The sequence below is a fragment of the Barbus barbus genome (assembly GCF_936440315.1).
Source record: "Barbus barbus genome assembly, chromosome: 18".
Classification (NCBI taxonomy): Eukaryota; Metazoa; Chordata; class Actinopteri; order Cypriniformes; family Cyprinidae; genus Barbus; species Barbus barbus.
In genome coordinates, this window is record NC_136746.1 from 11438994 (window position 1) to 11462399 (window position 23406).

The 23406-nt window shown below is 38.4% G+C and overlaps 1 protein-coding gene across 1 annotated transcript in view; it reads left to right on the forward strand.

Annotated features, from left to right (window-relative positions):
- The window catches only part of LOC306884073 (GDNF family receptor alpha-4-like), a 115665-nt gene that overhangs the window by 76444 nt on the left and 15815 nt on the right, over positions 1 to 23406 (forward strand). Inside the window, exons 2-3 of the mRNA XM_079439725.1 lie at positions 20358 to 20630; positions 20914 to 20994. Coding sequence (XP_079295851.1) covers positions 20358 to 20630; positions 20914 to 20994 — 354 coding nt within the window. The remainder of the gene's footprint in view (positions 1 to 20357; positions 20631 to 20913; positions 20995 to 23406) is intronic.

Here is a 23406-nt window from a genome sequence, read left to right on the forward strand (position 1 = left end):
AAATAATTCTGAAAGTAATTCCAGCAGTATTGTTTCTCTGTGTTGCTATTGTCATGACATTCCTGTTCTCACAGCATTAAAACAATCATTAAAACTTTACAGTTAGTTATTGTCCTTGGTGTGAACGGGCCATAACTGTTAGTGTGTGTATGTGTGTTTATATGCTGCAGGAACATTTCCACTACTAACCATGATGTCCATGAAAAGTGACATCTGTTGATGGAGTATGTCAGGAACACTCAACAACTTTAACTCCACGCTATCTCTCTCTCCGCCTGTCCACATCCAGGCCTGAACATCCAGTCCAAGCGTGGCAGTTCTGCACCCTGTGTCCATCTTTAACAGCTCAAGCTGTGTCAGACAGCACCTCCACGACTCGATCACCTCTCAGAGCATAAACTTTTGCCCTTTCTTTGTAAACTAGCAAGAGAAATCCCACAACAGAGATACGTAGGAGAACTAGCTGTTAAGACCACACTGTGCATATCAAACACGATGAGCTGCAGTGCATAGCTTCAGTTGATCTTGAAACTTTGAAAAGATGTTCGCGATCACAGTCTTTGTGTTGTCAGGCTTCCACATTACGTGGGTTATGCTAAGTCAAGCAAGGCACTCTGGAATCAGATCATTTATACAGCTGGAACAACAAGATGCCACCTAGATGCACAGATACGCAAATTAGCGTGCCGACATGCAGTCAAATCTGATTTGCTGTTGTCTAAACAACAAAAGCCTTCCCAGCACTGACTCACGTCCTAGTTTTCAAAGGCCCCTAAATATGTTTTTGATGAACTATTAGGGCCTTGTGTAATATCTCAGATAAAAGAGGAAGAGCAGGAGGGAGGGGCAGGTGTGGTCTAATCAAGTCTCTCATGCAGCATAATTGGCAGCACCGGCTGCCTAATAGAATTAGTGCGGCTTGCTTTGTTTCTCACACTTTGCTTACTAATTATACTGGTTAGGTTGAAAGGTGTGTGACCTCCTCCCCGAACCAACCCACACCTGGGGTGTTGTAAAAGAGATAAGATTGTCACATCAATTTTGGAAGTTGTAAACTAAAAACCCAGAGGAATGCACACATGGTAGAAACGCATACTTATGCACTTAAATTAACTATTGGACTCAACTCATTTTAAATGTGATAAAATAAGGCTTCATGGTTCTGAGACTTTATAAGAGCTGTCAAAAAGAAAGTTTTGAAGAGGTGTCAAAAAGATGTTTTAAAGAATGTCAGTAACCAAACAGTACTATTAAATCTATTCGGATGGAACAAATTTTCCCAGAGGATGTTTGAGAAAAGCCCTTTGTTTGTTTCTTATGGGGACATAAGATAATTTCAATATTTCAATATTTATATACATGTGGGGACATACAGTGGAACGAAATGTCGTGCGCAGGACCACGGTGCTACATAAATACAGACATACAACAGTGAAGTACAATACTATAAACCTATACACAACTAACCTACTGACAGATTTTAACTATAAGTATACTATATATAAATATTTACCCTATACAAACTAAAAAATAAAAGATAAAAAAATACAAACTATACGAATGCTTCACATAAATATTTACCCTATACAAACTAAAAAAATAAAAGATAAAAAATACAAACTATACGAATGCTACACACAAATACTGTACATGTCCAAAGAGAAACATTTTGAGTCAAGCAGCTGGCTGGGGAACAGTGCAGGATGATTTGTAGTGCATGAGCATGTAAACATACATATATTGCTGAGTCTTTGTGGGATTGTGTACACGCAGCAGTGTGTGTAAAGTGTCTAGTGCACATAGAGGAGAGTGTGTTACTAGGGGGTTTGTACAGGCCCACTCACCTGTGTGTAGCACACTTCGAATTGCACATGTTCCATACAGTTTTTTCTTTGGTGTGGTAAGGTTTGGGGTGGGGGGTGGTCCATGTTTCAGGAGGTAGGGGTTTGTATGGGGTTTCAGAGGGGGGCGGGGTGGTTTGAGTTCAGGGCTCTCACAGCCTGGGGGAAAAAGCTGTTGAGCAGTCTGGCAGAGCGGGCTCTGATGCTCCGGTACCCTCTTTCTGATGGTAGGAGCTGGAAGAGACTGTGGTAGGGATGGGTGGCGTCCTTCACGATGCTGTTGGTTTTGCTGGAGCATCGTGTAAGGAAGATGTCCAGGATGGAGGGGAGAGGGGCACCGATGATCTTTGCAGCTGTGTTCACTGTCCGCTGGAGGGTCTTGCGGTCAGCAGCACTGCAGTTCCCGTACCAGACAGTGATGCAGCTGGTCAGCACACTCTCAATGGTGCCTCTGTAGAATGTGGTGAGGATGGGTGGAGGGAGACTTGCTCTTTTCAGCTGCCGGAGAATGTGTAGGCGCTGTTGTGCCTTTTTGGAGAGTGACATGGTGTTGGTGGTCCAGGTGAGATCCTCTGTGATCCCCCAGGAATTTAGTGCTGCTGACTCCCTCCACAGTCGAGCTGTCGATGGTCAGTGGGGGGTGGTCAACGGAGTTTCTCCTGAAGTCCATCACAACCTCCTTTGTCTTCCCCACATTGAGGGACAGATTGTTAGTGTCACACCATTCAGCCAGCTGTGCCACTTCCTCTCTGTAGTGCGTTTCATCGTTGTTGCTGATGAGACCTACTACTGTTGTGCCATCAGCAAACTTGATGATGTGGTTGGAGCTGAACTTGGCAGTGCAGTCGTGGGTCAGCAGTGTGAAGAGCAGCGGGCTGAGCACACAGCCAATTTCAGCTTGCACCTTATTGTGATCTGGAATTGCATGATAGCCTATATTTTAGTATGCATTTGAGAGACGTTCTGAAATGTAATGCATACATGCATGCACAGTTTGCAGCTTTAATCGCCTTTTTGGTAATTTCATGACTTAACTGACGACAGAACTACGACGTATGCTCATAGTTTCTTGTGCGCTGAGGCAAAGCTGAAGTGTGCGTCTGAAAAGTTTCCCGTTTGATGTGGATGCAAAAAAAAAAACACTGGTTCCGCGTCTTAATAAATGCATTTCTTGTCAAGAAAAAGGGGACAAAAACTGCAGTTTTGAGCAGGGTAGCCAAAGGGGTGTCCAAGCTTAGATCAGTGGTGGCCACGGCCACACCTGGCCAGCCCCTGGCTCCCCTGCTGATGAGTAATATTAACCACTGTGATTTGGGTGTCGCACCAGTTTGAACTCATGTGGGTCAGCGATGTGGAAAACATTTAAATTAATTTGTGAGTAGTAAGTCTGAGGTTCATCACATACATTTTTTTTAATCTCTCAGACAGGAGTATTCCTCTCGACGTCTCTCCCGGCAGCTTTGAGCCATGTACTCGCTCTCCACCATCTCACATTGCTTCTGGCAGGTGGCTTCCTTTGTATGGCAGGCCATGGTATTCATATTTCATATTACACTCGGTTTGTAATTTCTTTTCCTTCCCACTTCATTTTGCTCAGTGCGTGATTCAGTCTCTTTAGCCCCATATGCTGCCCTCTGGATTATAAAATGAAAATGCATAACGGAAATATTGAATTTAGGCAAACTATGTCAGTCTGTTTTTCGCACTCTTTCAATATCTCTCGCTCTCTGTCTCTAGCTGTCAAATATGGATGCTGGCAATCTCTCTGCCGCTCTGAGGACACCCACAGAGACAGAAGCTGATTCCTGTCTCTGGCATTGCTGTGGAAGCAGGTTTCTGTGTGCGTGTCTGAGAAAGATACACAAACCGATGTGTGTACAGACAGACCAATGTCCTTGTTGTAATGTCGTCCTACTCTAAGAGTAAAACGGCACTATATCTAACTAATATGTCCAACTTAACTGCCACATTTCTGTCAATGTTGTGTGTCTTTATTGTTGTTGTGAAGAAAATGAGACCGCTTAACCAAATCCAGAGAGTCCAGAGAGTCACAGCGGGTGTTAGTCACAGGGGTTAGTTTCTGATTTCTTTCTCTTTTTTTGTGTGTCATTGAATCCAGAATGTCAGTGTTATTCTCCCTCCACCCACCTGAAAATCTTGGTCAAATTATTGTCTTTTTTTCACAAATGTCATCCAAATCCACATCTCTGACTTTACAAGAAGGGGTCAATCCAAAAGTTGTTTTGTAAATCCTTTTTGAAAACTGCTAAGCACCGTACACTAACTGTTTGCATGGTACATACACTTTTACTACAGAAATATTGGAAATTGTTATAACTAACCAAATAGTTAAATGTTTGCCTTGTGCATAAGATATTGCTTCAGTCATTTTCAGAGATAAAAGACATACACTCATTTAAATCATAGTGCATCAATGTTCCTATTATTAAGTATGATATTTGAATGATAGATAAATACATACATACATAAGATCCCTCCCACCCCCATTATTCAATTCATCATTCTGACCATGTGACTGACCAAGTAAGAAGCATATAGTTCCAGGTTTGGTATAATTTATTTTCCACAGAGAATAAAATTTATCAATGCAAATGTATTTGTACAGATGTCCCCATGAGAAACAATTACCGTCCAAATTGGGCTAAAGATTAACCTGTCCCTAAAGATTAAAAGTCTGTTTTTCCTCACCTCTATAAAAATTCCATAGCAAATTACCAACTATTTTTCAACAAACTCAATGGTCCACTGAGAAATGTAATCCTGAATGTCAATGTCTGTGATTGCTGATTGTACATTATCCCAGCGCTTTGTTTTTGACTAACCTGAGCTACCATTTGCACACCGCACCTTTCAATATAGACTGCATCCGATGAAAAAGTAATATAATGAAATTCATTAAGGAGAGCAAAGCATGGAAACTTTTTGCATGGCTTTCTGCAATGGCCACATCTAGAAAACACACACCCCTGCCTTTGTAGATGTTAGTCCCATCTGAAAAGGAACATAAATATAGACTTGTGATAAGAATTGTTTAGAAAACTAGGCCCTTCCAAATAGGGCTATTGACTTCCATGTAACAGACAAAAAATACACAGACATTTTGCGAAATATTATGTTCCACATTCATGTTCCACAGAAGAAGAAAAAGTCATACATGTTTGGAACAAAGGAGTAAATAATAATAGAATCTATTTAACTGTAGTGCAAACCTAATTAGGAAAGCGTAAGGATCAGGAAATTCAAACACAACAGCTCTATTTATGTGTCATGAAAGAATTGCCCACTGGGCCACAGCTTTGACACAAACGAACAACTCTGTGAGGTTATTTAAATCACTGCAATTTCAGTTTTAACACACTTGAATCCGTTAAAACACCCGCTGTGACTCATTCTCTGGATTTGGTTAAGCGGTCTCATTTTCTTCACAACAACAATAAAGACCCACAACATTGACAGAAATGTGGCAGTTAAGTTGGACATATTAGTTAGATATAGTGCCGTTTTACTCTTAGAGTAGGACGACATTACAAGGACATTGGTCTGTCTGTACACACATCGGTTTGTGTATCTTTCTCAGACACGCACACAGAAACCTGCTTCCACAGCAATGCCAGAGACAGGAATCAGCTTCTGTCTCTGTGGGTGTCCTCAGAGCGGCAGAGAGATTGCCAGCATCCATATTTGACAGCTAGAGACAGAGAGCGAGAGATATTGAAAGAGTGCGAAAAACAGACTGACATAGTTTGCCTAAATTCAATACTTCCGTTATGCATTTTCATTTTATAATCCAGAGGGCAGCATATGGGGCTAAAGAGACTGAATCACGCACTGAGCAAAATGAAGTGGGAAGGAAAAGAAATTACAAACCGAGTGTAATATGAAATATGAATACCATGGCCTGCCATACAAAGGAAGACACCTGCCAGAAGCAATGTGAGATGGTGGAGAGCGAGTACATGGCTCAAAGCTGCCGGGAGAGACGTCGAGAGGAATACTCCTGTCTGAGAGATTAAAAAAAATGTATGTGATGAACCTCAGACTTACTACTCACAAATTAATTTAAATGTTTTCCACATCGCTGACTCACATGAGTTCAAACTGGTGCGACACCCAAATCACAGTGGTGAATATTACTCATCAGCAGGGGAGCCAGGGGCTGGCCAGGTGTGGCCGTGGCCACCACTGATCTAAGCTTGGACACCCCTTTGGCTACCCTGCTCAAAACTGCAGTTTTTGTCCCCTTTTTCTTGACAAGAAAAGCATTTATTAAGACGCGGAACCGGTGTATTTGTTTTTGCATCCACATCAAACGGGAGACTTTTCAGACGCGCACTTCAGCTTTGCCTCAGCGCACGAGAAACTATGAGCATACGTCGTAGTTCTGTCGTCAGTTAAGTCATGAAATTACCAAAAAGGCGATTAAAGCTGCAAACTGTGCATGCATGTATGCATTACATTTCAGAACGTCTCTCAAATGCATACTAAAATATAGGCTATCATGCAATTCCAGATCACAATAAGGTGCAAGCTGAAATGTATTTTAATTTGTAATTTAATGCACAAGTAAATGTGAGCACAGTGCACTTATACTAGAAAATACGGGCTATTTTTTCATTAATTTTAAAAGTACAAACGAAAATGAAACCATTTAAATGCATAAAATAACTCATTTTACATTCTGGCATTTATGTGCTGTTGTTTTCCAGCCTTTTTCACATTCTTGTCACTAACTGCATGTCTCATCCATGAGTATGTAATGTTACAGAACAAGTTTTTGGGGGGTTTGAGAACCAGAACCAAACTGACAGAGCAATAAAGCTATAGTGAGCCCCTTTATTAAAATACCAGGAGGTGAGGAATAATACAAACAATTGTCATATTCACTCATTATTACTTGATATAATAATTCACAAATATCTCAATTACAGTTAAGTAGAAATTAATTGTATTCAGCTGTATTTTAGGCACTATTTTTATATTGAAATCATGAAGATATCTGTGCCACCACAGGCTGGTTGCTGGCCACCCCTATGAAAATATCCTGGCTCCGCCACTGCTCATCAGAGGCAAGATGAGACACCTCAATAAATGTTTAGAGCAGATTTTCCAAACTTTTGTTTTGCATTAAAGGTACATTAACGTGAAATATGTTCCTTTAAGCTCATATTACACTGCATATTATTTACACTAATATTATTTAAACAGCCATTATTATACATTGATTCACAATCAGTTAATACGGTTGGTGAAAAGACTCACCATTCAGACTCACTAGATTTTTCAATTCAAACTGAAGCTGATAATAACAGAATCCTTTATTTTACAACTGCATTTATTATGTATTAAATTAATCAAAAGTGACTGTATAATGTTGCAAAAGATTTCAATTTTACATGCTGTTCTTCTGAATTTTCTATTTCTAATAATATAATAATAAGAAGAAGAAATGTTTCTTGAGCAGAAAATGAGCATATTAGAATGATTTCTGAATGTTACACTAAATGAGGCTGAAAATCTTGTTTATCTTATGTAAAAAAAAAAAATCTTAGCAACCTAAAACTCTAGTGTTTAATTTCATCCAAACAAGATGACAAAAATATTTGAAATCAAAATATTTCGAAGTTCCCCTGTGTGTGTGTGTGTGTGTGGGAATCACTGCTTTAGAGCCATTAACTGTGACCACTGCTTTTGATCATGATCATCATAATATATTTGCTGTAATAAGTCATTGTAAGTCATTCTAAAGACATTATATGGATTAGATAAGACTGGAAAATACTATCAAAACAACAATGATTGCAGTCTCAGAGTGGCCCACATTATGTACTATTACTTCCTCATTTAGATACTATCAGTTCTCTTCCTATTTGCTTTGTGCACATTTCTGTTGCAAGAAGGCTTTCTGTTGCAAGAAATACCCAGTAATAAGGCGATTTTCTTTGATTTTATCCTATTTTAGCACGTTTTGCTCTCAACAGTACCTTAAATCAAATTTTAAACAAAGAAAAAAAAATGGCAAAAAAATGTGTGTGATCTTGAGTAATTACACACACATCTCATATGAAACAGCCATTCTGATCAGGTTAAGCGAAACCTGATGTAATCTAATCTGCCCCACAGCACCATTAACACAACACATATCTTCACAGTCTGAGCACATTGATTTATATTCAGCTCTCACACAATGAGCCTTGTTTATTTGTGTGTGCGTGTGTGTGTGTGTGTGTGTGTGTGTGTGTGTGCATTTTGAGACGTGGAGGAGGCTTAGCGAGCAAGCTGAGTTAAACCCTTTTCACACCGTGAATGAAGCATCTCAGCCATGTCCGTTGTGGCACTGAGCTGTGGCACTGATAAAACCTTTAATATGCCATTTTATTTACATGCGCACACACATACACACACACACACACACACACGAACACACACACACACACACACACCTCCTTAGTGTGTGTGTGGAGACACCGTAAAGAGCCTGATCTTTTCTTTCTTAAAAGCAGTGAAGCAGAGGAACGGTTCCATTTAAATCCAGATCTGTGTGTGTCCTCTGCTCCTCACCAGCCCTTTTTCACTCCATGCTCTTTTTCTTCTTGAGGATGTTGCTTCTGCTTTCAAACATCTGCTTTGGAGACATGATAGAAAAGATGATTGCAATTTGCAGTATGTGTCATTTCAACATAACTGTTTTCTCTTCCGCTTCTGGCAGGCCTCATTCTTCAGACTGAAAAATAATCACTCCGAGCACGCACGGGAATGCAAACATACACACCTGCAAACAAGCATGTTACCTTGAAAAGATCTATCGAGGCTGTTCTGAGCCTGTGTTTAAGAATCCCAGCAGTGCCCATCAGACGGAGCTAATTGCTGCTTTCCCAGTGTTTGGGATGTTGCATTTCCTGTCTGAACCTGATGCAGAGAAGGGGGGATGATGGAACACAGCTTTATGACAGATTCATCCGTACTTTGTCTATCTGTGTAAATAGAGCTTGCGAGCGAATGTGTCTGAGTTTCTGACAGGCAGTGCAATTCTTCCTAAAACTGACATGGTCTCCTGAGATGTGGACCTACAAACTTGTACACGCACCCAGATGTGAAAGTATGCCCACACGCATGTAGACACCTACTCGCACAGACACGGCAAGGATGTGACAGGAAAACAATGGTAACGAAAAATAAACTGCAATTCTTTTTCGTGAAAGAAGTTGGGCTGGCAGGTGTAGTATCCGAATTTTGAAGCGCAGACATGCTCGTATTAAGAGGACACCTGACCTACATTGTTGACCTATTTAACAGCTCAGTTGCTGGGTGGCCACAGGAGATTGGACTCTCCATCCCTGTATGGATTCTCAGACACATATACACACTCACTTTATATGGAGCCTTGTGAGATTACACTGCAAAAATTATTTCTTAACCAGTATTTTGATCTTGTTCTCCAGGAAAAAAAAAATATCTAAGCAAAATTGCATATTATTTTTTTCAGAGAATATATCTTAAAAAATATATATCTTGACCACCTGAAATGTGTTTTCTTGCTTTTAGGATAAGCCTAACAAAATGTAGTATGCTTAAAATAAGGGAAAAAATCTGAAAATGTATTTTTGACGTACAAGAAATTATATTCTTTGTCCAGATCGAATAATTTATTATATGATACATTAAAAATGCACTTCAGGCTTACAATGTCTTTACGATTCTATGATGTGCATGTTTTTAATTTTTTAATTGAAATTCATTTTTAAGTTGATTTGTTTTTTTTTGGGTGGCGTAAAGTCAGACATGTCTCTGTGATACAGCTGTACTGATATTATAACGAAAGAAAATGTGTTATATTTACATAATTTAATCATGTACACTGTGATTCTATGGATCAACTAAGTTACACAAACATAACTCCAACATAATGGAATGAATTTATTTTTAAACGCTCCAATTAAGTAGTCTCAGTGATTTTAGATAGCTCTCTGACAAGATTCGTTTATTCAATTTCTTATCTTCTTCTTTTGGTATCTCATCACTAAATTATAAGACTGTACTAGTTAAGAACTGCTAAATATTATATGCCCGTCACAGCTACTTTGACTTAAACACATGGTGACGAAGAAGATGATGGTTTCAAATTCTTTAATCCATTAAGGTAATTCAACAAAGGACAATCCAACTTACAGAGTAGCACAGAGACAACACGTTATTGTCTCAAGACAAGACAAATTGAACTGAACGGACAGGAACTTGCACAGACCAAAAGAGTATAATTTATTAGACACACCTGAACTTAACGAAGAGCTCAAATCAGAAACCATAACAACAAACAAACTGGCAGGAACAGTGAAATCACAAACAAAGTTCATGTGGTTGTGACAATGTCCCTTCAGTAAAGCAGCTTAAACATCCTTATATGTCCTTAGCTTAAGACAATGTACCACCACAATGGCAACCTAGTGTAACTGAAATGCTTCTAAATCCCAACATAATGAAACATTCAACACTATCAAGTCTCTCATCTTGCTCAAAAACACTTAAAATAATACCTAATTTCAACATTTTTACTCTCTTCATTAAGTCCCTTGCGAAAGCATGCTGGGAACTACAGTTTCAGTGATGTCAGCATTTTCCAAAATCATTTGTGAGTACTTGATTGGTTCACATTCACCCTACATAACTTAATCTAGTGTGCTGCACATTTTAGAGAATAACGTTGTTTGAAAGTAATCAAGTTTAGAAGAAAATTGCATTTTAGATGTGTAGACCACAAATAATAAGACTGAGTAAATCAGACAATCTGTGTTTTCCAGTTTTATGTTAAGAATAAAATTCTTGAACAGAAAACCTTAACTGGTTTGGCATAATATTTTATTATTATTTCTTAATACAAATGAAATGCCACAACAGAACAACCCTAAATCCTATAAGCATGTGTGTAATAAATAGAAGCAAATTGCCTAACAAGAATATAAATTATTTCTTGGGGGAAAAAGTAGTAAAGCTGTTCTGTTAAAATTGGTTAGCCTTGTGATGGACTGGCCATCCTTCCAGGGTGATTCCCTGCCTACGGCCAAAAACTGTTAGGCTCCAGCTCCACGACCCTACATAGCACAAGCAGTTTGGAAAATGAATGGATTTGGACATGCAAAATGATTAAACAAATATTACGTCTAAGAATGTGGCACACATGTTTTAAACTAAACATTTAAAGGATTCCTTTTCCTTTTGACATGTATTTCCCCACATCGTTTTGTGTTGTAGTATTCCTCTATGTCAGTTCGCATCATATGCAGGTTTCACAGACTACATGTTTTGTGAAGACTGACCTGCTCTCCCATTAGAATAGCACTGTCAGTCCGTCTGTCAATACTCCTCCCAATCAACTGTCAGGTCATCCCGGAGATCTGATCAGCAGTCATTAAGAGATTCTTGGCCTCTGGTCATAAAAGCATCCAGTCCACTTCCTTTCAACCTTCAGGATTTTGAGAAGGAAAAAAAAATTACAGGAGAAACCACACGTCCTTATAATGGGGAAAGTACATAAGCCACTCTCTTGACACTATCTGCCTATTCTTCAAATAACTCCGGAGTAAATAATTCATTAATGAGCGACACACTCCTCGTAGACCACTGACCCTGACGAAGGCTCGATAATGAGCTCTCTTGTTAGGATATGGAGCTGCCGCTCTTTTAAACAGAATCTCTCAATATCGGCATTATCTGCAACGCTGGTTCAGTAACTTTCTTGCATCGATAAACATTATCCTCCTACCTCTTCGATGACTCAGTAGTAGCAAGTGTAGTTTTTAATCAACAGTAAAGTCACTGTTGGTGACTGATCTCTCGTGGTGGACTCTACCTGGCTGGTTATGGTGTTAGTGCAGTAATGCTGGCCTCATCTTGCTCTTCATTATTACATTGATCTTTCTGGGCCTTTCTTCAGAAGTTCAATAATATAGAGTCCTTGTGCATTCAGGCTGCTTACCTGGCATCTTTTCGAACTCTTAGCTTAGGTAATTTAGTTGATTATTGGATTTTGTTAACTAAAACAACATACTTGACAATTATCTGCACTTCTCATCCTTGCAAAACTAAATCCACTTGGCTGTTTAATTCAGATAAGATACACTTACTGTACCATAATACAGGCTACATGCTTGACATATGAAATCATAGTCAGGAGAATCTAATTTTCTGAAATAGAACAGTTTATTAAACTTTTAGACGAAAAACACTCTGTTTTGTTCAGAGGCCCAGAGTGAGCAAAAAAATATGCAATTTGGTGCAGTTGCTAATAATTTATATGGCCACAAAGTAAAATGAAATTATGATAGCTTGTAATGTAAATCAATATGGTCTTTATTACAGTATATCAGACTACAAATATAAAATGCATATAAACATCAATTGTCACTCTATATCTCATAATAATCTGTCTTAGTAAGATAATATTTCAGTGCTTAGTTTTATGATCAAAGCTTTGTAGTTTTTATTTTGGGGGCAAAACATTTTAATGAAATGCAATACACCGATGATTGAGAGATGTACAAATAATTGTTCCTCAAAAGCCTGATGTATCATATCTGATTTTTGCATTTTAACATGATTTTATAATTAAGTAAACCCAAGTTGCTCCAATTCAGTAAATGTTCTTGATCTACAGTATATAAAAGTTATTCTTACATTTACTATAAAAAACTCACAGCAAAAAGAAGTGTACTGTACCACAATCTAAAGGGTCGTTTTACAATTACACTAAGAGGACTTTTACTTACTAAAAAAGTATAAATTATCAGTGAGATTACAGAAGACAAGTAGTAGATTGTGTACAACAGGTTATTCAGCAAAGTTATGATCATGCTGATATTTAGAGGCCTTAGTAATTTGCATTTATAGAGTTAATTGCCTCATTACGAGTCTGTTAAAAGTAATTGATTAAATACAACTTTAAAGTTTTGTAAGGTCAGCATGCAAACCTGCTTGTTCCACTTGTTGGTCCACAGATGGGGATAAATTACTCCTAATTAAACAATAATTGATTAATTATAACAACAAAAATCTGTTACTGAATGTGCTTCTAAGCTCTGCGGGTGGAAGCACTATGGTTTGGTCCTGTTTCATTCAAAAGCAATCATTACAGATTTGGGGGTGGTGGGGTGGGGTGTGCGACTCCAATTAGTGTTTCAAGGCTAGGGTGACAAGGCTATGAGACTGACGCAACTCAGTCACAATGAGACAAATCAAACTGGACTGAGAAAGACCCGCAGTGCACGTTCCCGGATTTACACAGGCAAGTGAATGCAATAGGGAGTCACTCGGATTTAAAGGCTGGACTCTTGATTGATCCATCTGAGGCCTGCTGTGAGATCTGATCTGACAGCAGTTTCTTTAGGCTCTTCAGAGCACAGCAGAGAGTCATCAGCATTCCTCTGTTCCGCTCGCTCCATCATTATGAACTCCTCTACATTTCATTTGATTTCTTTATCCAATCAATAACCAGCCAAACCAAATTCCCCTTGTTTAGCATAAAAACACCATCGCTAATCAAAAAGAGAGCCGGGGAGGCATAGAGACAGAGACGATTCTTGATTTCAATCTCAGCTCTCTATCAAACTATCAGATGTTAGTTCATAGGTATATATCTTGAGATCTGTCTCATCCTGATATACAAATTTGATACATAAGATATAACAGGTCACAGGTGCAAAATCAACAATAAAACGTTTAAAGAAAACCTATTAAAATAGAACAATATGAAAATGGATGTTTAGGGGGGACACTATAACCTTGTCAACCTGGCTCATTAAAATTAATTGCACTATAAAAAGTAAAATTATTACTCTGTATTTTTCTCTTGCTTTACAGAACAAATAAATAATCATTTTAAATCAGGATACATTAATCTGAGATGCAAAGTGACATATCACTAGTTTTTATATTTTTATTTTAAAATTAAATTTACGTAAAAAAAAAAAAAAAATGCCAGTGGTGTAGAGAAAAAATAACTTAATTCAAAAGGTAAACAAGTAAATTTTTCCCCCCATTGGCAGATATTTTTCTCATTTTAAGCATAAACTGATTTTTTATCAATTTAATAAGAAAATAAAGCTTATTATCTAATGTCATTTTACTTTTCAAATAAACATATCTAGATATAAGAACTATGTACTGAACTTTGTACTGAAAATAAGACAAAAATACTTTTTTTGCAATATCCAGCATAACATTTACCAAGAAAAATATAAACTTAAGAAGTTGCAACTACAAAATGGAAAATTGTAAAAAAAAAAATCACAACCGATCATCAGGAGATTAATATCAGCACATAAAGGTTTGAAGGACAGAGCTGAAAATGTTTGTAGAGGGCCACATTATAAGCCTGGCTCATAAATATTAATTAGGTGGCGCAACATTTGCCCAGTAGTTGTAACAGAAAGCATATAAGTGGATGCTACATTTTTTTTCTTCGTACTAACTTGGTCATTATTTAAATACAGTCATTATTATCAAAACAGAAAAGGGCAACAATAAACATAAAATGGATGAACTTGGGACTTTCTAAAAATAGGTGAGAGAGTGGTAATGGCTGGTAAGCCAACAAGTATCAGCATTTGGTAACATGGTTCTGCCACTTACTAGAGCAATGGATAATGAACTTTAAAGTTTTTTTTTTTTTTGCTGAGGGATTTAGAGCTCAATACCCTAAAATAGCTCACAGCAACCCCTGCTTTGAGAAAGGGAAAATAAATCACATAATGACAGATTTTTAAGGTGGCTAGATTAAAACCAGTGTGGCTGAAATCCTCCTAAATGGGGTCTAGAATTGTCTATGGACATCGAGGACATAAAGGGTGACATCGAGGAGGTTCTCTGTGATGGCATCTCTGAGGATTGTAGATCCGTATCTCTCTAGGGGACAGTGCTCACTTTCTCTCTCCCTCGCACACCCGCACCATTAGCACATCTCTGTGCCGACAAGGTCTCTATGCAGGTCTAATTGTGAGGAAGTGTGCGAGAGCTGTGAGAGTTTCTTACCCAAGGGTGCAAGATCTGAGAGCGCTGGTCGTCCTCTCAACCTCTACCAGAGAGACTTCCTCTCTTTCACACACACATATAGAGCCTTTATTGTTGTAGTTAATCAACTTAATTACCAGATGTTAATGCCTCTCACCCCATCTCTACGGCAGCGCTTGTGTCTTTTATCTCTGTGTGTCCATGTAGGTATTCTGTTGAAGTGTGTGGGTGTTTAATTTTAGCACACTGATGGGAGGTGTAAAGTATTGGAACCAATGTGAGTGACAAACTAGATGATTTCCCATAATTGCTTTGGGCACCACTGCTTTGATGTAGCAGCTGTACTGCGGCAAGGTTCTCAGAATGGCTGCTTGTCAGTCTTCAACCATACCAGTACAATATTTCATGAAGAAATAATCTGATTATCACATAATCCATTGAGCAGGTTCATCTTCCACACTGGATTAGTCTCTTTTTATGCACAATGAGATTAGTTATTGTGGTAACACACTTCGATTCATTTAGGAATATATCTTATATGATGTGCAAGGTTCCCACACAGATCGTCTCATCTCGTCTTTTCTCATCTTGTCTCTTCTCTCGTCTCATCTCTTCTCTTCCGCCGTCTTTTCTTGTCTTGTCACATCTCGTCACGTCTCATCTCGTTCTGTCTTCTCTCCTCTCATCATGTCAAATCTCCTCTCTTCTTGTCTCATCTTGTCTCTTGGTGAAAGAAACAGGAAAACCACAAGATAGCACATTTCATACACAATGGTAATTCACAATGGTAATTCAAAGTAAAATAATCATTAATAATAATCACAACAGCAAAAACAAGCATTAAAATGACTTTAAAAATTATTTAAAATGAATTAAAGCAGTTTAGAATAGAAAATTATTATACGTAAAATACAGTGCAATCAGTTTGAACGTAACACAGCGCTCATTCAATAAATGCACAGCTAAACAGTTGAGTTTTGAGTCTGGTTTTAAATGAGGCTGGTGTTTTAGCACATCTGATCTCTTCTGGAAGCTGGTTACAACTGCGGGCAGCATAATAGCTAAAAGTGGATTCCCCTTGTTTTGTGTGAACTCTTGGTATTTCTAACTGACTCCATCCTAATGATCTGAGTGGTCTGTTAGGTTTATATTCAGTGAGCATATCTACAGTGTATTTAGGTCCTGGGCCATTGAGTGATTTATAAATGAGTAAAAGTACTTTAAAATCAGTCCTAAATGTAATTGGAAACCAGTGTAAGGACCTGAGGACTGGTGTGATATGCTCAGAATTTCTGGTTCTAATCAGAATCTTGGCAGTAGTGTTCTGGATGAGCTGCAGTTGTCTAATGGTCTTCTTGGGAAGGCCACTGAAGAGACCATTACAGTAATCCACCCTGCTGGTGATAAAGACATGAACAAGTTTCTCCAAGTCTTGACTGGAGACAAAACATCTAATTCTTGCAATGTTATTGAAATGATAGTATGCTGATTTAGTTACTGCTTTGACATGACTACTGAAAATAAGGTCTGTCTCCAGAATTTCACCAAAATTCTTGACTTGATTTTTAGTTGTTTGACCCCTAGAGTCAAGGTATGCATTCACCTTGAGAACTTTCTTTGTTTCCAAATGCAATGACTTCATTTTTCTCCTTGTTTAACTGAAGAATGTTCAGGCACATCCAACTGTTAATTTCATAAATGCATTGGTTACTACATTAAAAAAAAGTCTTACTTGCAACTTCATTGCAAATGTATATTTACAAATATTTAATACATGCTACAAGTTTCAATACAAATGGCATTAAAATACATGTCAGCTTACCACAAACGTTGTTGTTTCATTCGGCATACACTTTAACCATATTTCAAAGACAATATAAGTAATTATGAAATTACATATAAATATGTCCTACTAAGTGGATCTAAAGTTCACCTAATTGCATTCAGTATAAATTTAAATCAAGGGTAGCCAACCCTGGTCCTGGAGGGCTACCTTCTGCTACCTGCAGACTTTAGTTCCAGCCTTGTTTCAATCCACCTGCCTGTAATTTTCAAGTGACCCAGAAAATCTTGATTAACGGGTTCAGATGTATTTGATTGGGGTTGAAGCTGAACTCTGCAGGACGTAGCTCTCCAGGAGCAGGGTTGGCTTCCCTTGATTTAAACTATAATGCATTTTCATTAAATTGCAATTAAGTGTCCGAAAACATTACATTCAGTTGCCACTTCAGTATATTCTTTTAAAGTATATTATTTCCATAATGGTTACTCTTTTTAAAGTATGTTAAACTGTATGACTTTTTCACAATGATGTACAGGTATAGAATATGTACATGAAGTTGAATACATATTTGAGTTGAATTGACATTGTTCACAATAGAAATGCAGCACTATGGGGAGACCCATAAGGCTGTTTTAATTGTTCATGAGGTAGATGGCCTGAGGGGGAAAAAAAAACTTGTGCTTGGATGTGCTAGTGCTCAGTTCTTTGTAGCAATGGTTCAAAGAGGCAGTGGCCTGTGTGTGTGGTTTGAAGTGATTCCTCCTGCCCGTTTCGAGATGCACAGGTCTTGGAGGGTGGGCACTGGAACACCAATAATCTTCTCAGCAGTCCTGACAGTCCATCGCAGTTTCCTTCTGTCCGATTTGGTAGCTGAACCAAACCAGATAGTTACAGAGGTACACAGGACAGACTGAAAGACGGCTGAGAACTATATCAGCAGCTCCTGGGGCAGCTTCAATCACAGACTGGCTTGGAAAAACCCAAACTTGTAAAATATGCTTGCTAGTTTTGTGTGCACCAAAAGGTCAGGGCACAGATGGTGGGTTGTCCGTGGGTGGGACGTCTGAGGCAGAGACCATTATTGCATTCAGGTCCTTTAAACAGTGCTGAGATCGTGATATTTAAGATCTCATTATGCAAACAGCAATAGAAGATATTTACTGCATACATCAAACACTTAGCAAGCTAAACAAAGACTGAGTTAGCTAGTACATCCATTGTGTTGGGAAATTTATAGACAGCTGTTGAAAATATTTTTTACCTTCTGAAGTTATTCACATGGGTGTTTCAGCTTAACAGATGTTGAGATGCAATTATTGCCCTTGAGATAAAACAGCAGTGCATAATGGGAAATCAGACTTTCAAAAATATTCTCAGCCATTAACTTCTAATTTAAATAGGGGCTATTTTCTTTTTTTTAATCAGAAAACGGAACAGTTTTGTTTTGCTTTGTCGCATGTGATTATATACAGGTAGTTTTCAGGAAGGATGAAATTGTCCTTTGATGAACAAATCTGGCGCTCAGGTTGTTTGTCATTCATTCCTCCACACTTTGCTGCTTGCTGACCTCCTGAAAACAAGTGGCATGGCTGTGAAAAGGCAGGGAACGTGGATGAGGTTGACATAGGTTAAGACATGTAAATTATTCCTTTAGTCGCCCACATAAACAAGCAATAATATTGCTTTTTGTTTACAGCAATAAATGTTGTATAGCCGTTTATGAATGTCAGATCAGTAACACTTTGCAATAAAATTCTATTTGTTTACATTAGGTTATATGAACTAACAATAAAAAAAAAACTTCTAAAGTGTTTAATAATCTTAATGTTAACTAATGCATTATTAAAATCAAATATTGCATCTAAGATTATTTAACAGACATGAGCTAACATGACCTAATAGTGAACGATTAATAAGTACTTTTTCAAATGAAATTCTCGTTGTTAGTTAAGTAAGGGACAACGTAGATCCAGTCAGTTGTTATAAGAGAACAAACCCCAAAAGGGTGATCTGAACACTGGTACAAACTGGAGGGATTTTGTATTCATTTGAAGGGGTTTATTTTACAACAAAAACCACCACCTTGATGTACATTACATGGCTACTTACCAAATGTAAATAAATGAAACAAGCAGCTTTGATACAAGACGGCCAAACAAATTAAATAACAAACATTTTAAGGGATAATGTCATATCACTCATCTCAAGGCTTTTCACCAAATAAGTATTTGAGTTGAAACTTGAAACGGATTTAAAATCGTACCCTTTTATGATGTCATTATCAGGGAATGACAGACTGACAAATTAGAATCAAGCATTTAAAAGTGTGTGTAATAATGTCAGTTAAAGAGATCATATAGTTCATCTAAAAACGAAAATTCTGTCATCATTTATTCTGTTGAACACATGATATTTTGAAGAATGTTGATAACCAACCAGTTGATAGTAGCCATTGACTTTCATAGTATTTTTTTTCTATACTATTGAAGTGAATGGCTACCATCAATTGTTTGGTTACCAACATTCTTCAAAATATCTTCTTTTGTGTTCAGCAGACACAAACTTATACAGATTTGGAACAAATTGAAGGTTAGGGAAGCTTTGCTTTTAATGCATTAACTATAAGTGTAACTTATAGTTAACTGCTTGAACCACAGAGCTGCTTGTGGTTCCATCAAACCCATCGTTTCATCATAATTTCACCATCCAGTTAGGCACATCAACCATAACTCCTTCTGAAACAGCCAAAAATCTTGGAGTTATGATTGATGATCAGCTGATTTTCTCAGACCACGTTGCTAAAACTGCCCTGTCCTGCAGATTTGCTTTATTTAACATCAAGAAGATCAGGCCCTTTCTTTCGGAACATGCTTCACAACTCCTTGTTCAGCCACTTGTTTTGTCCAGGCTGGACTATTGCAATGCTCTCTTGGCAGGTCTTCCAGCCAGTTCTATCAGACCTTTACAATTAATCCAGAACGCGGCAGCAAGATTAATTTTTAATGAGCTGAAAAGAATGCATGTCACACCTCTGTTTATCAAGTTGCGCTGGCTACCAAATAGCTGCTCGCATAAAATTCAAAGCATTAATGTTTGCCTATAAATCCACCACTGCACCCCTTTACCTAAATTCATTACTTCAGATTTATTTACCCTCTAGTAGCTTACGTTCTGCAAGTGAACGTCGCTTTATTGTCCCATCCCAAAGAGGCACAAAATCACTTTCACGGACTGCTAAATTAAATGTTCCCTGCTGGTGGAATGACCTGCACAACTCAATGAGAGCAGCTGAGTCCCTAGCCATCTTCAAGAATCGGCTAAAAACACATTTCTTACATCTTTATTTCACCCTCTAACTCTAGCACTCTCTTTTCTAATTCTATTCTTTAAAAAAAAAAAAAAAAGCTAACACTAGCTTTTCGAATCTTTTTGTATTTTATTTGTTTTCTTTTTATTAAATTATACAAAAAGGCCTCTAATATTAGCTTGCTCTATTCTTTTTCTATTCTATCCTATCTGCTTTTCTTTTTATTTATTATATAATAATAATAAAAAACTTTCTATGTGTACTGCGTTAAGCTAATTGAGACTTGTTATAGCACTTGTTATAGCGTCTGCTAAATGACTAAATATAAATGTGAATATCAACTATAACGCTAACTAATGGGACCTTACTGTAAAGTGTTCCTGACAGATCTGTGTGTTCTGTGCAGGGGTGCTGGTGTCCGGGGGTCGGTGGGACTGTCTGACTGCAGGGGATTCGTGCTCCAGTGACGAGGCGTGCAGTCCGCGCTTGAGAACGCTGCGGCAGTGTGTCGCTGGCGGTGGAAGCGTGAAACTGGGTCCGGGGGCGCGCAACCACTGCGAGAACGCCGTGACGGCCCTGCTGTCTAGCCCTCTGCACCGATGCCAGTGCAAACGGGGTATGAAGAGAGAGAAGAACTGTCTTAGCATCTACTGGAGCCTCAAGCAGTCCGTGCTGCACGGTGAGCAAATCCATATTCATAATTTTTCTTTGTGACACACAAAGCACTCGCTCGCTCGCACAATGATGCAATTACAAGTTCTAATACCCACACCCACGCGGCCCCCGGAAACCACTTCAATGGATGCCAATTAGATGCTGTGTTTTAATATGCTAACCAGTTTAGCATTATAGAAGCATTACTTCAAACTGAACTTTTACCTGTGACGCTCTCATTAATTCACTGACACAAAATATTCTGTTACCATAGCCACGGAAAACCTTGTTTGTGTGTGCGTTTACAGGGCTGAGCTTGGTGGAGAATTACCCATATGAGCCTGTCGAGCGGGGCTTTGATTATGTTCGCCTGGCCTCCATCGCTGCAGGTCAGTGATTTGCACAGACACACTCTGCCGATTATGTGCTGTGGTGTTGGAATTGATATTTTGAAATGATCACGATGTGTTTTGTCACTTCTATGCCAAACATTAGCAGTGAAGAGTTATTAATAGGGCAGAGCTTAATAGCTTACAACAGACATGAGCAAAACATGAGCACTTTGTTTAATGTACTTGGATATAACATAGTTGGCGTTCATCGGCACCGTTGATGATAAACTGGGTTTCCTACAAAACGAGGCATGCATTAGGGACCTGTCAGCAGCAGAACAAACATTTTGATGTGGGCTAAAGACTCTCAGATGGACCTAACAAAGACTAAACGGTCGGATGATTTATCTCAGAATTTTATTTTCTAATCAAGGCTTTTCGCTCATTGCTTTCTCATCTCTCTCCCATCTCATTACGTTCACTCAAAATAGCACCGTACCAAGTTTAGAAACTTATTTTTGGAGGTGTCACATGACTAAAACTGTCAGTTTGTCAGACTTAGTTTATGGGGTGCTTAAGGTATGAGCTGAATTTTATGGACCCGGAGGGCAGCACATAATGATCCATTTACTCATCACCTCTCATGCACACACACACTCATATACACACTTGAGTCCAAGCACACACACATAAAATAACATTTAAACTCTTGGGGATAGGACAGAGAACGATTTCCTCAAAGTAATGAAAGTAATGTCGGTCATTCATGCGTGACTTTTAATGATGGCTGCTCTCAGCTCTCAAACACTGCGAGCATTTAACAAGCTAGCTCGGAAGAGACAACAAAGATCAAACAAAAGTGTGGAAATTAGCAAGGGGAGGGAGGAGAGATAGACACATAGAAATAATAATAGTAAAAAGACAAAAGAAAAAATTTAATATATTCTTAACGTTATAATGACCTTGTAACAGGCTTTTCTGCCAGAATTACAGACTCAAATTAAAAGGCCCACTTATGCAAACAGGAACTTTTGCTCTTTACTTTATGTATTTGTTTACCTCTCTTACACTCTCATTCTTGTGGCATGAAACTTTCAATGTACGTATTTTACTAGTATTTCACTGTAGATAATGTAGATATATATTCGTGAGTGTGAGTGTATGTGTGAAGTGTAAGGCCTGTAATAGTTTTATTGGTCCAAACAAACTCTGATGTACTTACATCTAGGATCTGTGTATACAGCAATATAATGAGCACCAGGATCCAGAATATTGGCTCAGTATTGATCACAAGCTAGCAAAACCCCTTAATGATGGATGAGAAAGTAATCTTGCCCAAACGGAATCTGAGCAGAATCCCTTGAATATGAAAGAAATAAAGAAAGAAGAATGAAAGGGAGCAAAGAATGAAAGAATGAACAAACAACAGAAAGACAGCAAGGGGATCATAACAAAATGAAGAGGAACAAGCATGGAGGGAGGGACAGAAGAATGTAAATGAAGTGGAGAAGAAGGAAAGAAGAAACGAAGGAAGAACAAGAAAGGAAACAAGCATTTACAAAAAGGAAGGAAACTGAAAAAAGGAAGGAAGAAAGTAAGGACACAAGTGAAGGAAGGAAGGTGGGAGGAAAGCAGAAGGAAGCAAGCAAGCAAAGAAGGAAAATAAGGAAGGAAGGAAACAAAGATTGGAGGGCTGATGGATGGAAATAAATAAGGAGAAAATAAATGAGTGGAAAAAAGGAAGGAAGGAAAGAAACAAGAAAAGAAAAACTGAAGAAATGAAGCAAAGAATGGATGGATGGATAGAAAAGATAAATAAGACATGTTAAAAGATAGAGGTGAAGAAGAAAAAGATGACAATGAAGAGGGCAGTGGTTAAAAAAGTCCACGGCTCATGGGGGAAGAAAAAGAGAGAGAGAGAGAGATAACGTGAGCTCTATGACAGTGTAATGCTGGCAGGCTTTCTGCGGCCCACATTAGTCTGATATGAAATATGAAGCAGCAGCAGCAGCAGCAGCCAGTCTCAGCTGGGACCTGCTCTGTGATAGAGACCAGATTCATTCAACTTTCATTCTCACTCATGCTCTATTCATTAGCAGCACACACAGGCCACCCAGACTCACACCCTCTTAGAGCACACCAACTCAAACCTTCGTTAGGACATGAGAGAAAGAGACATTCTGTATGAACCTCAACCCTCATTAGAACAATGAGCCAGAGCACACCTCCAAAACTCATGCTGCTCTGACAGTTGGACAAGGCTGTTCTGAAAATTCACAGAGACGGAGACAATGTTAGTTATTAAATTGGAAGGGGCATTTTATACACTTGATTTGTAACTATTTTGCATTTGATATTAGTGGCTAATTAGTACAATCTTATTTGTGTGATTTCATACCCCATTGACAGTTAAGTTTAGGAAATGGAATAGAAGCGGAAAAGAAAGTAGTAAGTAAAGAAAAACAAGGA